This window comes from Gigantopelta aegis, chromosome 14 (genome assembly GCF_016097555.1).
Source record: "Gigantopelta aegis isolate Gae_Host chromosome 14, Gae_host_genome, whole genome shotgun sequence".
Classification (NCBI taxonomy): Eukaryota; Metazoa; Mollusca; class Gastropoda; order Neomphalida; family Peltospiridae; genus Gigantopelta; species Gigantopelta aegis.
This window is the reverse complement of record NC_054712.1, coordinates 24,574,345-24,597,593: the sequence shown is the minus strand read 5'-3', so window position 1 is coordinate 24,597,593 and position 23,249 is coordinate 24,574,345. Positions and strand designations below refer to the sequence as shown.

The following is a 23,249-nucleotide window of genomic DNA, read 5'->3' as shown; positions in this document are numbered from 1 at the left end:
CCACTCGAGGTAATGAAGACTGATTGTACTGTATATGGTATGGTTGACTTGTTGAATAATGGGATGGGTGGAAGAATGAAACGCAACTCCACATATATTTTTTAAAAGCTGCAGACAAAAAAACTCTTTGTTGTGAGTATCTCTTTCATTGTCCAGACAACGACCAACACTACACCGTAAGTATCCCGTAAGCAGCTATTACAGGTGACATCCTTCTATTTACTGGGATCACCAGTGAAAGCTAGGCCATAAATTGTTTGTTTGCCTACAATACGTTTTAGTACAGTGATGTATCTCCCGACGACAAACGTCCATTATCTAAATGTCCCTACCCAACTTATATCCTGTAGTTAACCTGGCAGACTATTGTAGCCAAGTCTCTCCTTTATTTTTTTTTATTTTTTTTCTCTCTTTTTTCATGGTCGGTGGTCATAAATGTTTTACAACCAGGCAGTTATATACATTGACTCGCACCTCAGCAGTCACATTTGATTGTCAGTCATCTGCGTAAATGTGTGACCGACAGCACATAAACTGTTTTGTGTGGGAGTAAAAACCACGAACTGGTTTGGTGGTGGTTTATCCCTAATGCTGCAGAGCACACAGATAAAATATTTCATACTGTCAGCACTTAAACAGCCTTGATGTTATAGCTGGTACATACTGGGTTCGTATTCCAGTAGCAGCTCCCACCCAGAATGAGTTTTAATAAATCAGTGGAGAGGTGTAAGACCAAAATTCTGACTTCACTTTTATTAACAATTAACAATTAATCATTAATTCACTGACATGGGCAAATAGCTATGATAGCTGAGATATGTGCTCATAACATTGTGCTTGAACCTTAAATAAATACAGTCATGAAAATAAAATTAAATGACAATAAACCAAGTGAAATTTTAAGTGAACGAAGATGTAACTTAAATGTTATAGAATTAAACACACTCTACCCCTATTGGGTTTTCATTTGTTTAAGATATTGTCCCTGATTGATAAAGTGATTGTATGTGGTGTGATTATATCTGTGTGTTACTTTTCATCTGCATCACAATATCATGAACAGAATGCTACGAGACATTCTGTTAAGACTTGATATTTGAGTTTTTATTATTATTTTTAGACCACAGTATGGTGGAAATTCCTGTAAAGGCCAAGTACACGAAGCAAAGATCTGTAATGTTCAGGTGAGACCATCTCAGTCTTGAGTTCTATCCTTTAACTCTTACAGGCATTTCACATTATGGTGACATTGCAGTCAAAACAAAAAAAGAATTTGAGATTATAAAAAAGTTGTATATATGTGACAGTCTATGAGAAAAGCCAGCCAAAGGGTACATTTTTTTTTTTTAACTTACAATTTTTAAACTGAACTATTTTGGTGTTACTGTAATTACTAAAAATTACATTAGGTATCAAATCCAATGACTTTTCTCATGGATGGTCTCATAATTATTTTCTGTTTTGTTAAAATTAGGTTTTTTAAAGTTGATGTATTTGTTGCATTTTTTGTATTTTTTGCAGATTTTTTCATTAACTTTAATTGATTCCTTTAAAATATATAAGTTTTATTTAATGTTTTTTGTAAGATTAAAAAAGAAAACTACATAACATGTTTTTTTAATCATTTTAATTTTTCATTCAGGAATGTCCCTATGGAGATGACTTCCATGCGGTGCAGTGTGCACGGTATGACCAGAAACCATTCCGTGGCTGGTACCTTCACTGGAAACCATACAAGAAGCTCTACGATGGTGGGTAATGTAGTGAGAGTTACTTAGTAAAACCCTACAAGAAGCTCTATGATGGTGGGTTATGTAATGAGAGTTACTTATTAAAACCCTTCAAGAAGCTCGATGGTGGTGGGTAATGTAGTGAGAGTTACTTATTAAAACCCTACAAGAAGCTCTATGATGGTGGGTAATGTAGTGAGAGTTACTTATTAAAACCCCACAAGAAGCTCGATGGTGGGTAATGTAGTGAGAGTTACTTATTAAAACCCTACAAGAAGCTCGATGGTGGGTAATGTAGTGAGAGTTACTTATTAAAACCCTACAAGAAGCTCGATGGTGGTGGGTAATGTAGTGAGAGTTACTTATTAAAACCCTACAAGAAGCTCTATGATGGTGGGTTATGTAATGAGAGTTACTTATTAAAACCCTACAAGAAGCTCGATGGTGGTGGGTAATGTAGTGAGAGTTACTTATTAAAACCCTACAAGAAGCTCTATGATGGTGGGTAATGTAGTGAGAGTTACTTAGTAAAACCCTACAAGACGATCTATGATGGTGAGTAATGTAGAGAGTTACTTATTAAAACCCCACAAGAAGCTCTATGATGGTGGGTAATGTAGTGAGAGTTACTTATTAAAACCCTACAAGAAGCTCGATGGTGGGTAATGTAGTGAGAGTTACTTAGTAAAACCCCACAAGAAGCTCTACGATGGTGGGTAATGTAGTGAGAGTTACTTATTAAAACCCCACAAGAAGCTCTACGATGGTGGGTAATGTAGTGAGAGTTACTTATTAAAACCCTACAAGAAGCTCGATGGTGGGTAATGTAGTGAGAGTTACTTATTAAAACTCCACAAGAAGCTCTATTATGGTGGGTAATGTAGTGAAAGTTACTTATTAAAACCCTACAAGAAGCTCTATGATTGTGGGTAATGTAGTGAGAGTTACTTATTAAAACCCCACAAGAAGCTCGATGGTGGGTAATGTAGTGAGAGTTACTTATTAAAACCCTACAAGAAGCTCGATGGTGGGTAATGTAGTGAGAGTTACTTATTAAAACCCTACAAGAAGCTCGATGGTGGTGGGTAATTTAGTGAGAGTTACTTATTAAAACCCTACAAGAAGCTCGATGGTGGTGGGTAATGTAGTGAGAGTTACTTATTAAAACCCTACAAGAAGCTCTATGATGGTGGGTAATGTAGTGAGAGTTACTTAGTAAAACCCTACAAGACGATCTATGATGGTGAGTAATGTAGAGAGTTACTTATTAAAACCCCACAAGAAGCTCTATGATGGTGGGTAATGTAGTGAGAGTTACTTATTAAAACCCTACAAGAAGCTCGATGGTGGGTAATGTAGTGAGAGTTACTTAGTAAAACCCCACAAGAAGCTCTACGATGGTGGGTAATGTAGTGAGAGTTACTTATTAAAACCCCACAAGAAGCTCTACGATGGTGGGTAATGTAGTGAGAGTTACTTATTAAAACCCCACAAGAAGCTCTACGATGGTGGGTAATGTAGTGAGAGTTACTTATTAAAACCCTTCAAGAAGCTCTATGATGGTGGGTAATGTAGTGAGAGTTACTTATTAAAACCCTACAAGAAGCTCTACGATGGTGAGTAATGTAGTGAGAGTTACTTATTAAAACCCCACAAGAAGCTCTATGATGGTGGGTAATGTAGTGAGAGTTACTTATTAAAACCCTACAAGAAGCTCTATGATGGTGAGTTATGTAGTGAGAGTTACTTAGTAAAACCATACAAGAAGCTCTATGATGGTGAGTAATGTAGTGAGAGTTACTTAGTAAAACCATACAAGAAGATCTATGATGGTGAGTAATGTAGTGAGAGTTACTTAGTAAAACCATACAAGAAGCTCTATGATGGTGAGTAATGTAGTGAGAGTTACTTAGTAAAACCATACAAGAAGCTCTATGATGGTGAGTAATGTAGTGAGAGTTACTTAGTAAAACCCTACAAGAAGCTCTATGATGGTGAGTAATGTAGTGAGAGTTACCTAGTAAAACACTTCAAGAAGCTCTATGATGGTGGGTAATGTGGTGAGAGTTACTTATTAAACACTTGCCTGCTGTTCTAAATAATACTACAGTAGAATCTAATACTACAGTAGAATCTAATACTACAGAAGAATCTAATACTACAGTAGAATCTAATACTACAGCAGAATCTAATACTACAGCAGAATCTAATACTACAGCAGAATCTAATACTACAGCAGAATCTAATACTACAGCAGAATCTAATACTACAGTAGAATCTAATACTACAGCAGAATCTAATACTACAGCAGAATCTAATACTACAGCAGAATCTAATACTACAGCAGAATCTAATATTACAGAAGAATCTAATACTACAGCAGAATCTACAGTGTAGATCCAGGAAATATTTTAGGGAGGGGATCCAGGGGAAAAGGGCTCATGTACCAACTTCAAGGATACTTCAGTGAAAATTGTAGACAAATTGTTGACAAAAGGGGCACTTTATTGTTTTAGGGGGACAGGTCCTCATGGTCATCTCCTTTGGATCCACCCTTGACCTAACAGACTGAGAAATATTTGACAAAATCACTAGCCCACATAGAAGCTTTGGTTATTGCCTTGTGTATATGTATTTTAGTAATACAGTTGATTATATCCACTTTCCCAGACTATAAATCACTAGCTGTAAAACCAAGGGCTAGTGAATTTGTTGAACCCTGGTTTGATTCCTGTTAATCAGATTTTAAACAACATTAAGTTAATGAATGACTTGTGTTTCAGAGCGTGAGCCGTGCCGACTGTACTGTGTTGCCGACACCTTCAGTTACGTGTTTACAATCAAACACATGGCCGATGATGGAACCAAGTGTAACAAGAACGGAGGGATCTGTGTCGACGAAACCTGTCAAGTAAATAAAATACATATAGGGCTTTCGTGGGGGGGTTTCTAGGAGCCATTATTGTCAGGGGTTTTCTTCGTTATAACCAACTGATTCTCCAGGACAAGAGTGTCAAGCACCTGTATGCTCTTGTATATCTGTTATAAAGAACTTTCACTCCTAATAAGAAACAGAATACTGTAATCGATATGTCAGGTCATAATGTGTTTATTAAACAATATCCTTTCAGTGTAAAAGTATAATACTAGTATATGAAGACTTCATTTCCAAAACGTGATATACATCAATTTCCAGGTCTTGAAGTTTTTCAGTGAACACAACAATACAGAAATAAAGTTTGCATCAAAACATGATCTATGCCCATTAAATTGGATGTGAAAACTGTGAAAACTGTGCTTTGTATGTTATACACTACGACACGTTGCAGCAAAGTCAAGTTTTCTCAAAATGACATAAATGGATATATCGCTTTTTGGAAATGGAAATATGTTAAACATCCCTATTGGTGATAAAAAGAATATCCTCTGTCATAGCAGTGTTTCCTTTAACATGTAGATATTCATTAATTCATTCATTCATGCTGGGGTGTTGATACACATTCCTTTCTCTTTTTTTGTAGGCAGTGGGCTGTGACTGGGTTGTTGGATCCACTGTCGTAGCAGTGTTTCCTTTAACATGTAGATATTCATTAATTCATTCATTCATGCTGGGGTGTTGATACACATTCCTTTCTCCTTTTTTTGTAGGCAGTGGGCTGTGACTGGGTTGTTGGATCCACTGCTAGGAACGACATCTGTGGAAAATGTAACGGAGATAACTCTACATGCAAACTAATCAGTGGAGAATACATTCAGCATCCAAAGTTAAACAGTGAGTACTGTATTCAGGGCTTCTAGATTATGGTAGCCACACTCCCAGGGCTAGTGATATTCAATGTTGGGCTAGTAAATAACTACTATTGCCATTCCCGACGGCTAGTGAAAAACATTTGTAAAATGTTGCAGTTAAGTCTATTTTGTAAATATGATTATCCAGCCCCCACCCAACCTCCAATGTTCGTGTTTTTAAAACTCTATCTCCCTCTTTAGGTATCATATCTGATTATTACTATTATTTAGTAAAATTGTATAAACTTAAAGTAAAGTAGGGCTAGTGAATTTTTAATCATGGCTAGTACATTTTTTAAATCACTGATCCCATGGGTAGTGGATTTTATAAAACTTGTAGAAGCCCTGCGTATTTATAGCATCTATCGGCTTGAGGTACAAATAAAGCAGTTTTAACCCATGCCACAATAACCACCTTCTATGCTACAGTGGTCGAGCCAACTGCATTGTGACAGGTTTACATCTGAGTACTGACTTCCACCCAGAGTGAATGTCATATGCATGCAGAATGGCTAAATACTTGCACATCAGAGATACCAATACCAGTGAGCCAACATAGGTTTTCAAGATGATAGTGGATCAACAATGAAATCACTAATGATCCACCACTGGCAGCATGCTATCTGAGATGACACAATACCATACTTGCAGAAAAGTTTTGCATTTTATTCAAATTCATTCTATTTCCCAATAGCAGTCTTCCCAAAGTCTGCACCTTTTGGATTTAATTCTTCAACCTGTTTCCCAACAGCAGTCCTCCCAAAGTGCACATTTGGTATAGTATGTTTTACCCTATTTCGCAGTAGCAAAGTTAAAATTTGTTTTGTTTAATGACACCACTAGAGCACATTGAGTAATTAATTATTGAATGTCAAACATTTGGTAATCTGACTTGTAGTCATCAGAGGAAACCCGCTACATTTTTCCATAAGCAGCAAGGGATCTTTTATATGAACTTTCCCACAGAGGAAAGCACATACTACGGCCTTTGACTAGTTGTGGTACACTGGTTGGAATGAGAATAACCCCAATCAGTTGAATGGATCGGTGCTGCGATGAAAGCACCTCAGGTAAGAGCCCAACCGACTCGATACCACCTCTACAAGTAGCAGTCCTCTAACTAGTTGCATGTTTAGAATTTTATTTCTTAGCTTATTTCCCAATAGCAGTCCTAAAGTTTGCAAATTTGTATTTTATTTTTCAGGCTATCTCTCAACAGCAGTCCTACCCAGGTCTGCATATTTTGTGTTTTATTTTTCAGCCTATTTCCCAATAGCAGTCCTCCCAAAGTCAGCACGTTTTGTACGAGTGCGTGAGAAGACGATTTCCTCCAACTACCTGGCAATACGTAACATCTACGGTCGTTACTACCTGAACGGAGACCGGCGGGTGGCGTGGCCAGGCGTGTACAGACTGGGGGGTGCAGACTTCACCTACAAGAGACCGTACAATGAGCCAGAGTCCCTGGAAACTGACGGACCACTAGGAGAGGATCTTATTCTGGAGGTATTTAGGGACTTGCTACTTCAGTTTTAACCAGGTCATACCTAACTTAAAATAACTAGTAGAGAGGTGGTGGGAAAACCAAAAGAATAAGGGCATCGTAATATCACTGTTTTGACAGTGATTCATGAGAGCATATACATTTTTGTTTCCACATTTATATGACTATATTTATCTCAAATGCTTTCCATATCACTTTTATTAGCCTTTATAATCTAAAATCTTCTGTTTTACAGATGCTTGTCCAAGATCGAAATCCTGGAATAAAATACCAATACACCATTCCTAAGACAAGTGAGGAAATGGCACCAAAAGCACCTCCTGCCAAGTACACATGGAGTGTGGCAGTATCTTCATGTAGTGAACCTTGTGCTGGAGGTCAGTTCAATCCAAATTCATGGTTTTTGATGAGAAGTGTCAAGTTTTGCAGTTTTTTAAATTGTTTAAATTATATGATACTTTCAGTTTTGTATTAACACATATAGGAGAGGATCTAGTAAGTTGGCACACTTGTGCCCAACCCTTTTGTTTATGCAATAAAATGTTATCAATCAAAATGAAAAATTGATGGAATTTCAACTTAAGTTCTAATGTATACCAATTGTTTAAAATAAATCCAGGAAATATACTAATCAACCATAAATATTTCTTGTTATACTCTATGTGTAAAACAAATTCTTCATTATTAAAAAAACATTCTAATTCAACCACAAGAAATAGGAACATGAAACAAAATCTTCATTGTTAAAAGAATAAAGCTAATTTAGCATCAAGAAAAGTATATTGTTCATAACCTTTCAAAATAAAGAAAAAGTTAGTTATTCCAACCTTTCTGAATAAAATAAGTGCAACTTTGATGAATTTTTAAGTAGGTAAAAATATTCCATTATCAGCTCTTTCCCAATAGCAGTCCTCCGAAAGTCGGCACATTTTGTACGAGTGCGTAAGAAGATGATTTCCTCCAACTACCTGGCAATACATAACATCTACGGTCATTACTACCTGAACGGAGATCTGCCTTAGATGATCGAGATCCATGTTGACATTGATCAAGCTGCCAGCTTGAATGTGTGTTTGGTTTATTTTGCAGGACAAAAGACTGTCTCAGCTTTGTGCCATCAGAACCTTGAAGAGGAAGTTGATCCACAACACTGCAATTCAGAAAAGAAACCAGAAACTGGAATATTCCCTTGCAATGAGCAGCCCTGTCCACCTAGGTAGCTGCAAGTCCTAAACACATGATTTTGTCCATGTGCTTTTTGAAAGTTTCAAACTTTTAATGACATGGCAACACACACCATACAAATTGTAGGCAGCAGTTTAGACTGTATGGGGCGAGACATAGCTCAGTGGTAAAGCGCTTGCTTGATGTGCGGTCGGTTTGGGATCGATTCTTGTTATGGTTGGCCCATTGGGCTATTTCTCGTTCCAGCCAGTGCACCATGACTGGTATATCAAAGGCCGTGGTATGTGCTATCTTGTCTGTGGGATCCTGCATATAAAAGATCCCTTGCTACTAATGGAAAAATGTAGTGGGTTTTGTCTCCAAGACTATATGTCAAAATTACCAGATATTCGACATCTGATAAATAAATCAATGTGCTCTAGTGGTATCGTCAAACAAAACGAACTCTTCAGACTGTATGGTCCTGATTTGTCTATTTTAGTTTTAAAATGCTAGTAATGCTAGAGATATTGTCTTGGAGGTGCAACTTTTTGTAAAATTATTTGTTTAAGTGTATTTGAATCAGAGATCTCTTCAATTTATAATTTATTCTTGATCTTAATTTTGTTTAAATCATCCGTGTTGTAGTGTAATCAGGTGGTGTTTTGGGGTATATGACCCTCCCCCATCTTCAAAAGCACTTTTTCTTTTTCTTTCAATATATTTTCCTGAGGAAGCTTGACTTCTCAATAAACTTCACACTCCACAGTCTAGACTCCCTCCCCCTCCCCCAGCAAAAATTCCTGCATACTTGCCTGGTGTTACGTATTTGATGTTCTTATATTTAGCATATATCCATTATCAGCTGAATTTCCAGTTTTATTTATTCATAACTTTCTGATTGTTTTTATCAGATGGGTTCCTGACCAATGGCACCGATGTACAAAGTCCTGCGGAGGGGGCAAGCAGAGAAGACAGATATCGTGCAAGCAGAAGTACTCCCTCAACAAAGAAAGAAAAATCAAACGTCGGTTCTGCAAGCATCTACCGAAACCTGCCAAGAAGCGCCGATGTAATAATCACGAATGTCCTCCAGCATGGCATGTTGGCAAATGGTCCAAGGTTAGCAGACAGTGAAGTCTCAACTCTTTGTCATTGTTAATGATCTTTTTGTATGTGTGTATCATTGTATTCATGGAAAAAGGTACTTTATCAGAGGTGGTTCTACTGGATCTTGAATATTGTACTCTTGGTTAGTTTATACACTAACAACTATATTATTTCCGAGATTAAAAAACAAGTAACCCATTTCTAATCAAAGCAGTGGTAGTTTGATGACATGATGGGTTGGAAGATTAATTCCCATGGGTGGGATACATTGACTTATTTCCTGTTCCAATCAAGAGCTATCAAATCTGTAAAAACAAAGTATATAAAGAAAAACAACTGTTCATTAAAAGAAGTAAAATCTGCGGCAGCTGGGTGTTTCTTCTTTAACATTACAAAACATTGTGCTGGGGTGTTGCTAAATGAACATTCTGGGCCAAATTTACCATGTAGCTACATAATGTTCATTTATTTGTGAAACAGATCTAATTGAATATTCATGACTGTTAGCTGTCCATCGTGAGAGAAATTGTGGAAATTATTTTTTCAGTCAGGATTTTCTTCTTTTTTTTTAAATGAGAATCGCTTCGGCCATTTTTGGTTTCCATAATGTCAACCCGATCACTTCATCTGTTTTCAGTTTCCGTATTTATACCCCGAATTTGTCAGAATGATTAAAAATGACATCGCCTGATCCCATATCAAATTGAAAGTCACTCAGCAATTTTAACATTTTCACAAAAAGTTACGATAAATTCTGATTGAAAGATAAGTGATTCCGATTGCATCCAATGAGTTCATTGTCAGTCTTTTGTAAAAGTATTTGAATCTTTTGTTATGGAACAATGAAGTTTATTTATTGGTTATTGACAAATTAGCTTCAAATAAGTGGCGATGGGAATGGTTGACTGAACATGAGGAATTCAATCAACCCTTTGATACTTGGTTGAAAATGTGGCATAGCGTGGTGTGTACTTTTTAAACATTTTCTATTGTTCACTGTTCAGATTAATTATTTAAACATTTTGTGCTGTTCAGTACTCAGATGTAATCATTTCAACATTTTGTGCTGTTCAGTACTCAGATGTAATTATTGAAACATTTTGTTTTCAGTGTTCAGATGTAATTATTTAAACATTTTGTGCTGTTCAGTGTTCAGTTGTAATTATTTAAACATTTTGTTTTCAGTGTTCAGATGTAATTATTTAAATATTTTGTGCCGTTCAGATATAATTATTTAAACAGTTTGTGCTGTTCAGTGTTCACATGTAATTATTTAAACATTTTATACTGTTCAGATGTAATTTTAGCATTTTGTGCTGTTCAGTGTTCAGATGTAATTATTTAAACAATTTGTGTTGTTCAGTGTTCAGCATCGTGTGGTAAAGGAACTCGACGTCGCCGGGTTCTGTGCCGTAGTCGCAACAAGCGAGGTTTACAGATTTTGTCAGACAGCATGTGCAACAGCCAGCAGAAACCAAACACAACCATTGTCTGCCATAGACAAGCTTGTAAGGAGCAGTATGATTGGCTAATCTCTCCATGGGGACCTGTGAGTTGATATGATTTGTTATATTCTAAACTTTTTGTTTTATTTAAATAAATAAATAGGTCTGTTAGTAAATTTCTTAAGTCCGTTTAATATTAAAGTTTTTTTTTTTTTTAAATAGATAAATAAATAGGTCTGTTCGTAAATTTGTGTCTTCCAACCAGTGTTGTTTATCAGTTTTATCATAGTTTGTGGTAAATACTTTCCTGTCTTTGTAAAAGAACTTGCTGCTTGCAGGGCCGTACCCTGACCAAAATCCATGGGGGGGCACTAAATTTTATAAATAATTTTTAACATACTATAAAGATTAAACATTACCCCGGAGGGTATGGCCCTGGCTTGTTGGGGGAAAAAGTAATAAGCTTTTGTCTAGAAGCAGAGTTCTCTTCTCTTCATTATTCAAAGAAGATTTTATTTCATTGTTATTTTGATTAACTATTGAGAAAACAATTTTTTTACCTAATTATTGTTTTATTGTTGATTTTTAAAAACTAATGACTGTTTTCATGGTAGTGTTTTAACTTGTAGAATATGCATGCTAATAAATACTACTTACAAATATTAGAGTTCTAGACTGATTAATTGTTACAAAAAGAATTATTAGGTAGCTAGAGTTTTGAAATAGTATTTGATATAGTGATTTGTTTAATGTTTGTTAGTGATTTTTTAAATGTTTATTGGTTAGTTTAGTAATTCAGGCTTGAAAATTTCTAAAATTGTCAGAAACTGTTTGCCATTTTCTTACATGATTTTATTATAAAAGTACCTGCAACTTTTATGAACCTATTGTAATTAATAATGAAGTTTTAAAAATGTAGATTTTATGGAAATTTTACCAAAGGACTTTTGGACTGGAATGGTTTTGATGGAATGGCAGAGATATATTTGAACATTTTGTCGAATCTTCAGGCCTGGAAGAAAATCCTTGCATTTCCTCAGTAGTCATTTTGTGAAGTTATTTATAATATTATTTATATGAATTTGGAGAAACATTTCTTTACAAAAATTAAAAACAATTTTTTTTATGACAACTTAAGTTGTAGAAGTATAATTTTGATCAAGTGCAAGACTGAGGTGATAATAAATATGTTGCCAGATGTCCTGAGTGAAAAAAAATTTACTTGTCTTTTGCTTAAGTTCATCATAATTACAGGTACCAAGCTTATAAATTATTTATTACTTAAGCAATTTCTACTCTGCTTGTTTACAAAAACCACTATAAAATACCTTATGTAAATAAAATTAGTTTATAAATAACATTTTATTAGCCCATTGACACTGGAAATGGAGAACCACAGATTGAAAGTGGCTTCAATTAAAATACTTAAGTTTGTATTTCTTTCTAAAATATGACAGTGTCACATTTTAGCAATGACATTTTCATTGGTTAATTTTTATAAACCATTCAAACCAATGTTTTGTATTTTCTCAATGAGAAAATACAATATATATTTTCATTGGTATCACAGAACGCTAGGGTAATAAATATAATTTGTCAATGGAATAAAACAAAAATAGTCCGTTACTAAATGGGAATCAATACAAGTGTTAAATGAAATACTTCTTGTCTTTAGACAGGGGCAGATCCAGAATTTTGTAAAGGGGGAGTCACAAAATTCTAAAAAGGATACGTTTGAGTGTGTTGAAAGCAAATGAGCCAAGCTCTCACAGTGAAGGATATATGTAGGGGGTTACAGTGAAGGATATCTGTAGGGGGTTACAGTAAAGGATATCTGTAGGGGGTTACAGTGAAGGATATGTGTAGGGGGTCACAGTGAAGGATATCTGTAGGGGGTCACAGTGAAGGATATCTGTAGGGGTCACAGTGAAGGATATATGTAGGGGTCACAGTGAAGGATATCTATAGGGGTCACAGTGAAGGATATCTGTAGGGGGTCACAGTGAAGGATATCTGTAGGGGTCACAGTGAAGGATATCTGTAGGGGGTCACAGTGAAGGATATCTGTAGGGGGTCACAGTGAAGGATATCTGTAGGGGGTCACAGTGAAGGATATCTGTAGGGGGTCACAGTGAAGGATATCTGTAGGGGGTTCAGAGATATGCTTCTCAGAAAATGTAGAGATGCGTTTTCATGGCAGTTTAGGCGATGAATTTAAAAAACAAAAAAGTCCTTAAAAAGGGCACTTCAAATAGGCTAGGGATGTCATGGTTCCTGTGACCCTACTCTGAATCCACCAATGTAAGATATCTTTAAACATACTGATTGGTTAAAAAGTTTATATTATTTGGAGAGAGGAAATGGGGTGGGAAATATTTTAACTTTTATCCTGAACTTATTCCTCATATTTTAGTAATGATAGATCATACGGCAAAACAAAATTAGTTGTATAACCAGTAGTATCAAATTAAGGACATCTGAAGTCCTGTTTACAGTAAAACTTGTCATAAACTGTAGCCTTAACTAGTTAACACACTAGTGAGTTCTGAAGGTCTGTTCATCATTTACAATCAAAGTCTGTCTTGTAAGCAGCCACCTTAATATTCAAAAGCTGTCTCTTAATACAGATGGCTGCTTGGGCAACTTAGGTCCTTGAAAATTGCGAGAACGATCACTTTATGCACACATTGCTCATTAAAGTCTTTAGGTTTGCATTCGGGTAACACATTTTCATTCATGAATTAGATTTAGGTCATCATTTACACGGACGGACATGATGGGTTACACAGAAACAAAATGGGCTAGCTGAATTTGTCTTTGTGTAACCCATAAAGTGGTTTACAACTGTCAAGAGGCCTGAGCTTTTACTCTTCCTTATATTTCTTGTGTTGGCATTGCAACGTTTTGTTTTTAGCGGTTATAATAATAATAATAACATAAACATGTGGGTGTGCTTTGGTTCTTGCCAGTGCTCGAGAACGTGTGGCAAAGGTATGCGGTCTCGTTACCTCAAGTGCAACGCAGTGGACGCGCTCGGCAAGCATGCCCCGGCCGAGGACGGTCGGTGTGACCGCCTCACACGGCCCAAAGTCGCTATGGAGGAGTCATGCTGGCTTGTTGCCTGTCCCCAGGCACTGCACACGTGGCGACGCCCATTCTGGCACGTGGCGCACTGGTCTCAGGTGTGCATGCATGATCATGTGTCGGGAGCATATCCAGCAGATAGGTGGGGTGGGGCGAAGTGGATATGTGGATGGGGTTAAGAATAGAAATAGGCTTGACAGCTTTGTAAGATGTGTTTCTTGCTTTTGGGTTGTTAGGGTTTTTAAAACATTTTATGTTTTGTTTTGTTTTGTTTTTTTGTTTTGGATTTTTGCTTTGTTTTTATTTTTGTTTCTTTGTTTTTGTTACATTAATTAATCAATGTGCTCTAGTAGTGTCGTTAAAAAAATGTTTTTACTGTTGATAGCATTTGTACTAGCAGAACTCTAAATTACTTTAACAAATTTTAAATTAACTTTTAATAAAATATTAAAGTAGATTTGTTTAATGTGATTTGTGTTTACTATTAGAAGTTTGGCTTTTTGTACTGTGAGTGTAGTTTTTATTTCTGAAATTTTATTCCAAACTTAAAATGATATTACCATAACGTATTTTGTTGGAAGCTTGCTTTTTATTTTTGAAAATACATGTACTGTATTAAATGAATATTTTATAAATTTAGATTTTCTTGTTTGAACATCTCTGTTATTGTGTTTCTAAATGTGGAGTTATGCCCCTTTTCTAAAACATGGATCATAAGCTTCCTGTGGCTACCCAATATTTAAGATTGATTTACAATTATAAGTGTTGAAAATTCTGTAATTGGTACCAACCAAACGGTTTTATTTACACAAATTTTAAATTTTAATATCTTGGGGTTTTATGCAGTTCAGTTGCAAAATATGCTCTATATATTGTTGGATATGCTCTTGGGACATGTTTTTGCCAATGTTGCAATGAAATGACTTTTATATAGAATCATTTCGGAACAATTTGTTGGGTTACAGTTCTGAATGTTCACAAATAAAAACTAATACTCAATCTCTTTTTTTTGGGGGGGGGGGGGGGAGGGCTGTGACTCTTCTTGTTGGTGTTGTTGGTGTTATTGTTAAAATTAATTCAGTCCCATAATTTCAGATTTTAATTTCATTATTTCTTTTCATTATTTCTTTCATCATCAAAACAATACAGATAAAATAAAAAGCTTTTATTAAGCTTCTCTTAATGTTATATGGGACAGTAAAGATGTTTGAGAGAGAGAAAACAAAAAATCTTTGGTTTGACATTTCTGTTTTCAGTTGTTGAAACAGCACTGTAATCCAACAAATGTAATGACATGGCTAAATGTTTATGAATTTGGAAAATGTTTTTGTTTTGTCTTTGATTAGTGATATGTAAGCAATCTTTCAGAATTCAGAAAAATTAATTTATGAGAAAAAAGAAATATGTGTCCAAAATCTAACAGTATTGTAGCTGATCATTAATTTATTTGAAATTACTAGTTATCATTTTATTAAGACTGTTAAAAATCAATTGTCCAGTGAGCTGGTCAGGGTTGGTTTCTGGATTAGAAAACAAACAAACCAGCAAGTAAGTAGATAAACATAAACTTTGCATTATTTAAACAAAATTAAATTACAAAAACATTCCAGACTCGTTTATAACAATTTTCTTGAAATTTAGTGTTATCAGTACTCCAATGCTTTATGTGTGCTATTTGTATGCTCTTATTTATATTAAAATAGTACAATCATATATCAAACTTCCCCATCAGAATAGATATTTCCTAGCAGCTGCAGATTACAGTAGATATATAAAATGAATAGGCCATAAATCATTTCTATTACTAAAGTACAGTGTGTACGTATAGTTACGGTTGCTAGGAAACATCACCTGATGAATATAGTTATTTGTGTATGCTTCAAGTCATTAAGCTTTTCTAGAATACACAAATATAGCATTTGATTCTTACCAACTCTATAGTATGAAAAGTTGGAGATTTTGTTAAAATTAAAATGTTGCTTTCATTGTAGATTTTATAGATTGCTATGATTGGCTTGGATAGAATACACATGATTGGCTTGGATAGAATACACATGATTGGCTTGGATAGAATACACATGATTGGCTTGGATAGAATACACATGATTGGCTTGGATAGAATACACAAGTCCTAAACTAGACTTACACAACAAACTGACAGCTTATTCCTAGTTGCCTGTACTAATTTATTAACTTTCCTCTTCAAATTGCAGCTGAGATAATAAAATAATCACAAATCTTTGCTAAAAGCGGTCTGGCTGTTTGCAAATTGCTTTTATTTTCATCATATATTATTTCATCATTTCCAGACCAAAAAAAAATGATCTGGATCATCAAGGATCTTCCCAACTCCAATTAATTAAACTGTTTCTTGTACAAAATAAGTATTGATTTAAAAAACAAAAAAACAACAAAGTAAGTTAAATACTCTTGAGGTGCTCATTTTAATATAATATTTTTTGACGAGTAGACAATCTGCTGAAAATTTAAGTGCAAGTATATGTAACCCTCCTGAGCCAAGTTCAACCACAACCTCAACTAACACACCAGTTATACATGTAAAGAAAATTCAATCAGTGTAAAAACAAATCTGACAAAAAATAAATACCATTTTCCAAGCAGTAGTTTACATTACATACATGTATCAATGAACTTCTTTATTCTGTTTTATTTTTAAAATTATTTTCATGATTTGCAATTAAATGGAAAAAATTATTGTTAGTATGACTAATTCAATTACCTATATAATATAATAATATAAAATATTATTCTCCAAGCATCAGTTCCTATTACATTTCAATTAAGATACCTGTAGATAGTATGACTAATTTATATATGTATATATAATATAAAATGCTATTCTACAAGCAACAGTTCTTATTACATATAACTGAACTCATTTTATTTTAATTTCTTTTATTTATTTATTTATTTATTTATTTATTTATTTTTAGTGATTTGAAATTTAAAATATGTGTATAATACAAAATTCTGCTCTTATGCTGTACAGTGTTCTGTGACGTGTGGCAAAGGAGTCCAGGCTCGCAGAGTGAAGTGTATCGGTGATGCCCATGGGAAAATGTTCACCGCCAGAGGCTGCAAGCTGCGTCACAAACCTATAACTTCCAGAATGTGTAACGCAGGACCATGTCCCGCACAAGATGGTAACTGTTATATTCAGATGTTACGTCAAAAACCTATAACCTCCAGAATGTGTAACACAGGACCATGTCCCGCACAAGATGGTAACTGTTATATTCAGATGTTACGTCACAAACCTATAACCTCCAGAATGTGTAACACAGGACCATGTCCCGCACAAGATGGTAACTGTTATATTCAGATGTTACGTCACAAACCTATAACCTCCAGAATGTGTAACACAGGACCATGTCCCGCACAAGATGGTAACTGTTATATTCAGATGTTACGTCACAAACCTATAACCTCCAGAATGTGTAACACAGGACCTTGTCCCACACAAGATGGTAACTCTTATATTCAGATGTTACGTCACAAACCTATAACCTCCAGAATGTGTAACACAGGACCATGTCCCGCACAAGATGGTAACTCTTATATTCATATGTTACGTCACAAACCTATAACCTCCAGAATGTGTAACACAGAACCTTGTCCCACACAAGATGGTAACTGTTATATTCAGATGTTATGTCACAAACCTATAACCTCCAGAATGTGTAACACAGGACCATGTCCCGCACAAGATGGTAACTGTTATATTCAGATGTTACATCACAAACCTATAACCTCCAGAATGTGTAACACAGGATCTTGTCCCACACAAGATGGTAACTGTTATGTTATGTCACAAACCTATAACCTCCAGAATGTGTAACATAGGACCATGTCCCGCACAAGATGGTAACTGTTATATTCAGATGTTACGTCACAAACCTATAACCTCCAGAATGTGTAACACAGGACCTTGTCCCACACAAGATGGTAACTGTTATATTCAGACGTTATGTCACAAATCTATAACTTCCAGAATGTGTAACACAGGACCATGTCCTGTACAAGATGGTAACTTTTATATTCAGATGTTACGTCACAAACCTATAACCTCCAGAATGTGTAACACAGAACCTTGTCCCACACAAGATGGTAACTGTTATATTCAGATGTTATGTCACAAACCTATAACCTCCAGAATGTGTAACACAGGACCATGTCCCGCACAAGATGGTAACTGTTATATTCAGATGTTACATCACAAACCTATAACCTCCAGAATGTGTAACACAGGATCTTGTCCCACACAAGATGGTAACTGTTATGTTATGTCACAAACCTATAACCTCCAGAATGTGTAACATAGGACCATGTCCCGCACAAGATGGTAACTGTTATATTCAGATGTTACGTCACAAACCTATAACCTCCAGAATGTGTAACACAGGACCTTGTCCCACACAAGATGGTAACTGTTATATTCAGATGTTACGTCACAAACCTATAACCTCCAGAATGTGTAACACAGGACCTTGTCCCACACAAGATGGTAACTGTTATATTCAGACGTTATGTCACAAATCTATAACTTCCAGAATGTGTAACACAGGACCATGTCCTGTACAAGATGGTAACTTTTATATTCAGATGTTACGTCACAAACCTATAACCTCCAGAATGTGTAATACAGGAACTTGTCCCGCACAAGATGGTAACTGTTATATTCAGATGTTACGTCACAAACCTATAACCTCCAGAATGTGTAACACTGGACCATGTCCCGCACAAGATGGTAACTGTTATATTCAGATGTTACGTCACAAACCTATAACCTCCAGAATGTGTAACACAGAACCTTGTCCCACACAAGATGGTAACTGTTATATTCAGATGTTATGTCACAAACCTATAACCTCCAGAATGTGTAACATAGGACCATGTCCCGCACAAGATGGTAACTGTTATATTCAGATGTTACGTCACAAACCTATAACCTCCAGAATGTGTAACACAGGACCTTGTCCCACACAAGATGGTAACTGTTATGTTATGTCACAAACCTATAACCTCCAGAATGTGTAACACAGGACCATGTCCCGCACAAGATGGTAACTGTTATATTCAGATGTTACATCACAAACCTATAACCTCCAGAATGTGTAACACAGGACCATGTCCCACACAAGATGGTAACTGTTATATTCAGATGTTACGTCACAAACCTATAACCTCCAGAATGTGTAACACAGGACCATGTCCCGCACAAGATGGTAACTGTTATATTCAGATGTTACGTCACAAACCTATAACCTCCAGAATGTGTAACACAGGACCATGTCCCGCACAAGATGGTAACTGTTATATTCAGATGTTATGTCACAAACCTATAACCTCCAGAATGTGTAACACAGGACCATGTCCTGTACAAGATGGTAACTGTTGTATTCAGATATTACGTCACAAACCTATAACCTCCAGAATGTGTAACACAGGACCATGTCCCGCACAAGATGGTAACTGTTGTATTCAGATGTTACGTCACAAACCTATAACCTCCAGAATGTGTAACACAGGACTATATCCCGTACAAGATGGTAACTCTTATATTCAGATGTTACGTCTCAAACCTATAGCCTCCAGAATGTGTAACACAGGACCATGTCCCGCACAAGATGGTAACTCTTATATTCAGACTTTACGTCACAAACCTATAACCTCCAGAATGTGTAACACAGGACCATATCCCGTACAAGATGGTAACTCTTATATTCAGATACGTTCATGTCTAATGTTAATACACTGATTTGGGAGAATGAATCTTTCATCCATCCATCTGACCCACTCCAAAAAATTAAAATAAAATAAAAATGATATACATGTATGTATCAGTTTTGTACTCTCTCTTTTTGTCTATCTCTGTCTTTATTTCTCTCTTTGTCTTTGTTGCTCTCTTGGTCTCTCTGTCTCTGTCTCCGTCTCTGTCTCCATCTCCCTCTATCTCTCTATCTCTCTCTCTCTCTGTCTCTCTCTCTCTCTCTCTCTCTCTCTCTCTCTCTCTCTCTCTCTCTCTCTCTCTCTCTCCCTATATCTGTGTGCTATGTGTCTGTTTCATACATTCTGCATGTAAGTATACATGTATATATGAAGGTAAATTAATAATAAATAAACTTTATTATAATTAAATTACAAATTAGAGATCTAATTCATTTTTTTAATTATTATTTCTTTAAACCATTTACTATGCAGATTTTTTTACATTAATATTATACATTTGTGCCATGTCAGTCATATTTATCTAGTAGACTATTAACTTGATTATTTTTTACAAACTCCTCAGCACCTGCTGCCTGTGAAGACACAGAAAAATGGTGTCATCTTGTACGTCACCACAAAGCATGTGGAAGGCGATACTATCGCAGAAGCTGCTGTGCCACGTGTACGGGAAGTTGAAGTCACCATGACGACTAGACCACTCACCCAATACCTCTGGATCTCAGTATGGTTGTGATTGCATCATCTGTATTTATTACACGTTTTGTCATACAACTTATTTTGCCATCATGAGCTCATCACAGGATCGCATTGAAAAGGCAAAAAACAAACCAACCTCTGCAGTGTTCAAATAGATTTTCTCTAATTTTGGTAGTTCTACATTTTGGTAGTTCTACATTTTGGTAGTTCTACATTTTGGTAGTTCTGCTTTGTATTGTTGCAGTGGAAGCTGGGGAAATCTCCATATTAAGTTGATTGATTGAAACATACTTTATTGGTTTTTGAAACGAGATATTAGAAACCTCAGGATTTTCCCCAGAATGGATGGATGTTAGTACCTATACATGTTCAGCTTCTTATTCTTTGATGAACAACTCATAATAACTCGCTAACTTTTCAACTTTTCGAGAGCCAACAAGGTCTTTTTTATTTCTTTGTCGATGGTCATTTTCATCTCTCAAACAAAATTAATTAATGGATTACGCTGAAGTTTTGCAACTTACTTAGCACTATCCATAACATATATATTACTGACAACGTTGGTACTTTATATTTTTGCAGTCTGAAATGAGACAATGGAATATTTCAGAATGGAAAACAAAAATGAAAAAGAATAATTAAATTAAATTGTTTGAGATTGGTAATCTGACAGCAAGCTTCCAAAGTATTGCATTAAAATCTTTAATTTCAAATAGGAATGTTTCGTTATCCTCCAACCACCGTTTCTATTGACAGAATATGATGACGGATAAAGCATAGCCTACATTACAAAATCGCTCATTTGACCTCTAGGTCATTGTACAATGTGGCTGAAATCATTAACTAGTTATTATCTTTATCCTGCAGACCATAAAAATGAAGGGGAAAAGCTATTATTTATGTTGTCGGATATCTGCTTTATCCTGTGGAAGTAAGAATGGGAAATTCTGCCAGGCTCTTCCTCTATCTATATGAAGGGTCAACAGGAATAACCTACGATGTCACACTTTTGGTATTTTGAGAGAACTGAATTTTAAAGTTTACAACTTTAGCAATGCAGTCATGAAAGCAAGTGTGTTTTACCATCAACCCTTAATGACCTACATTAATTATAAATTTTTATATCATTGTTTTACTGTGGCCTTGACATATTCCATTGCATTTTATGTTTTTGATAATATAACGTTCACAATAACTCCACATTATTTTTATTTCATTATTTACTCTTTCTATTTATTAACCAAATTTGCCATAATATAATGATACAATAATTAACTCGATCGAAAGTGAGGTGTATAACTATTACATGTGGAAAGTTCACCCGTGTGACCTATTTTTCCGTAACATCACTGAACTATACATAGCTAGCGTGGCGTTTCCTATTGTATGTATTTTAAATACCCGTATACCATGTGAATGAGCATATTATAGTACTGGAGTAGTTTGCAGTTAAAAAGTACAACTGTAAATATGGGTTAAAGCAGATAATCAACAAATATGTGTCAAAAGTGGACAGCATAGGTTATTCCCTTGGACCCTTCATATGTTTGATATAAAGTTCATAATAACAGTCAAACTTCGATAACTCCACCTTCAATCTTATTGAAAAGTTTATATCTCTCGGTCTGGGCTGTTTAGGATTAAGGTGATAATTACAAAATAATAAATTGTCGACGAAGCGGAACCAGCTGATCCTGTGTTTGGTTGTCGGTGTTTGGACATGGTGGAGAGCCTCGCTACGTAATACATAATTACAGACACAGTCTGGTTAACTTCAAAGAGCACTTGTAATAATTGTCAGAACTGTTTCTTTTCTTTTCTTATAAATGTTATTTCCTGAATTGCATTAGTGCTTTTTAATGATTTGTCTTATTTTAAATAATTCAAATAATTTAAAATAATTTTGTGAAAAACATATGTACTGAGTGTTATTCGTTGTTCAGTGTTTTATTTGTTAGTTACGTTCCGCCATGTTTTGACATCTGCAAAATACATCAACTTTCATTATATCATTTACTTCCTGTTCAAATTTGAACTCTTATATATTAATTTCAAAAACTCAAACTCCCCAAAACTCAAACTATTTCCTTGTCCCCTTCAAGATCGAGTTATCAAAGTTTGACTGTACTAAAACTGTAGCATAAAATATCTGATTGTAAGAAAATTAGCATGGTGACAAATGTTCCCAACAGCAGTGCTGTTTCTTTACATCACTACCTATTTAAAAATGTTCCCAACAGCAGTGCTGTTTCTTTACATCACTACCTATTTAAAAATGTTCCCAACAGCAGTGCTGTTTCTTTACATCACTACCTATTTAAAAATGAGTACTGGTATTCCATATTAAATCAAATACAAGATACAAATATAATTTGGTGACCAGTACACTGTTTTGGGGGTTTTTTTTAAGTCTTCATAGGACCACAGTAGGGTTTTTTTGGGTGTGTTTTTTTGTTAGTGTCTAATTTTATATACATTGTAATTTAAGAAAATAATGTAATTAAAATAAATATATATATATTTGTTTAAATAATATGACACATTCCTCAAGCATTGTGAAATATTTCTGACCAACTAGCTTTCATAGCTTTTGAAATTCCAAACATCTTATAGCTGTTTGCTGGTAATGTTAATGTTTCTGCATCCCAAGTATAGAGAGAAAGATCTTACATATTGTTTTCGAATTCTGAATCATTAATGCAAAACTTAGCCAAATTTTCCAGGAAATTTATCCAGTGTCATTTCTATCCCTGCAAGTATTTTTCGGAATCATAAAGTTTGTTACAGCTGGTGAAAAAATTAGTTTTTTATTACTGATTTAGCACTCACCACAACCAGTGGAATGATTGTTTTAAAGCCAGAATCTGTTGTTTTCCCAACACTATCAGTTACATAAAATTCAATATTAAAAACAATCTCATGACTTGGTTGTATGTAAATAGTATTTTGAGTGCAATTATATTTGAAAGTACTTTT

At 35.2% G+C, this 23,249-nt stretch overlaps 1 protein-coding gene across 3 annotated transcripts in view; it reads left to right on the top strand.

Moving 5' to 3' along the window:
• Positions 1 to 20,277, top strand: part of LOC121388681 (A disintegrin and metalloproteinase with thrombospondin motifs 16-like) — a 178,557-nt gene extending 158,280 nt beyond the window's left edge. The window contains exons 13-25 of one of the 3 annotated variants that reach the window (XM_041520130.1): positions 1 to 9; positions 1,121 to 1,184; positions 1,643 to 1,751; positions 4,514 to 4,641; positions 5,379 to 5,502; positions 6,781 to 7,025; positions 7,259 to 7,400; positions 8,113 to 8,239; positions 9,102 to 9,309; positions 10,661 to 10,846; positions 13,712 to 13,924; positions 16,837 to 16,990; positions 20,140 to 20,277. The exon at positions 1 to 9 is cut by the window's left edge and continues 75 nt beyond it. In XM_041520130.1, coding sequence (XP_041376064.1) covers positions 1 to 9; positions 1,121 to 1,184; positions 1,643 to 1,751; positions 4,514 to 4,641; positions 5,379 to 5,502; positions 6,781 to 7,025; positions 7,259 to 7,400; positions 8,113 to 8,239; positions 9,102 to 9,309; positions 10,661 to 10,846; positions 13,712 to 13,924; positions 16,837 to 16,990; positions 20,140 to 20,252 — 1,822 coding nt within the window. In that variant the 3' untranslated portion in view covers positions 20,253 to 20,277. The remainder of the gene's footprint in view (positions 10 to 1,120; positions 1,185 to 1,642; positions 1,752 to 4,513; positions 4,642 to 5,378; positions 5,503 to 6,780; positions 7,026 to 7,258; positions 7,401 to 8,112; positions 8,240 to 9,101; positions 9,310 to 10,660; positions 10,847 to 13,711; positions 13,925 to 16,836; positions 16,991 to 20,139) is intronic. The other 2 variants (XM_041520131.1, XM_041520132.1) reach the window with 2 other exon arrangements.
• Positions 20,278 to 23,249: the final 2,972 nt, after the last annotated feature.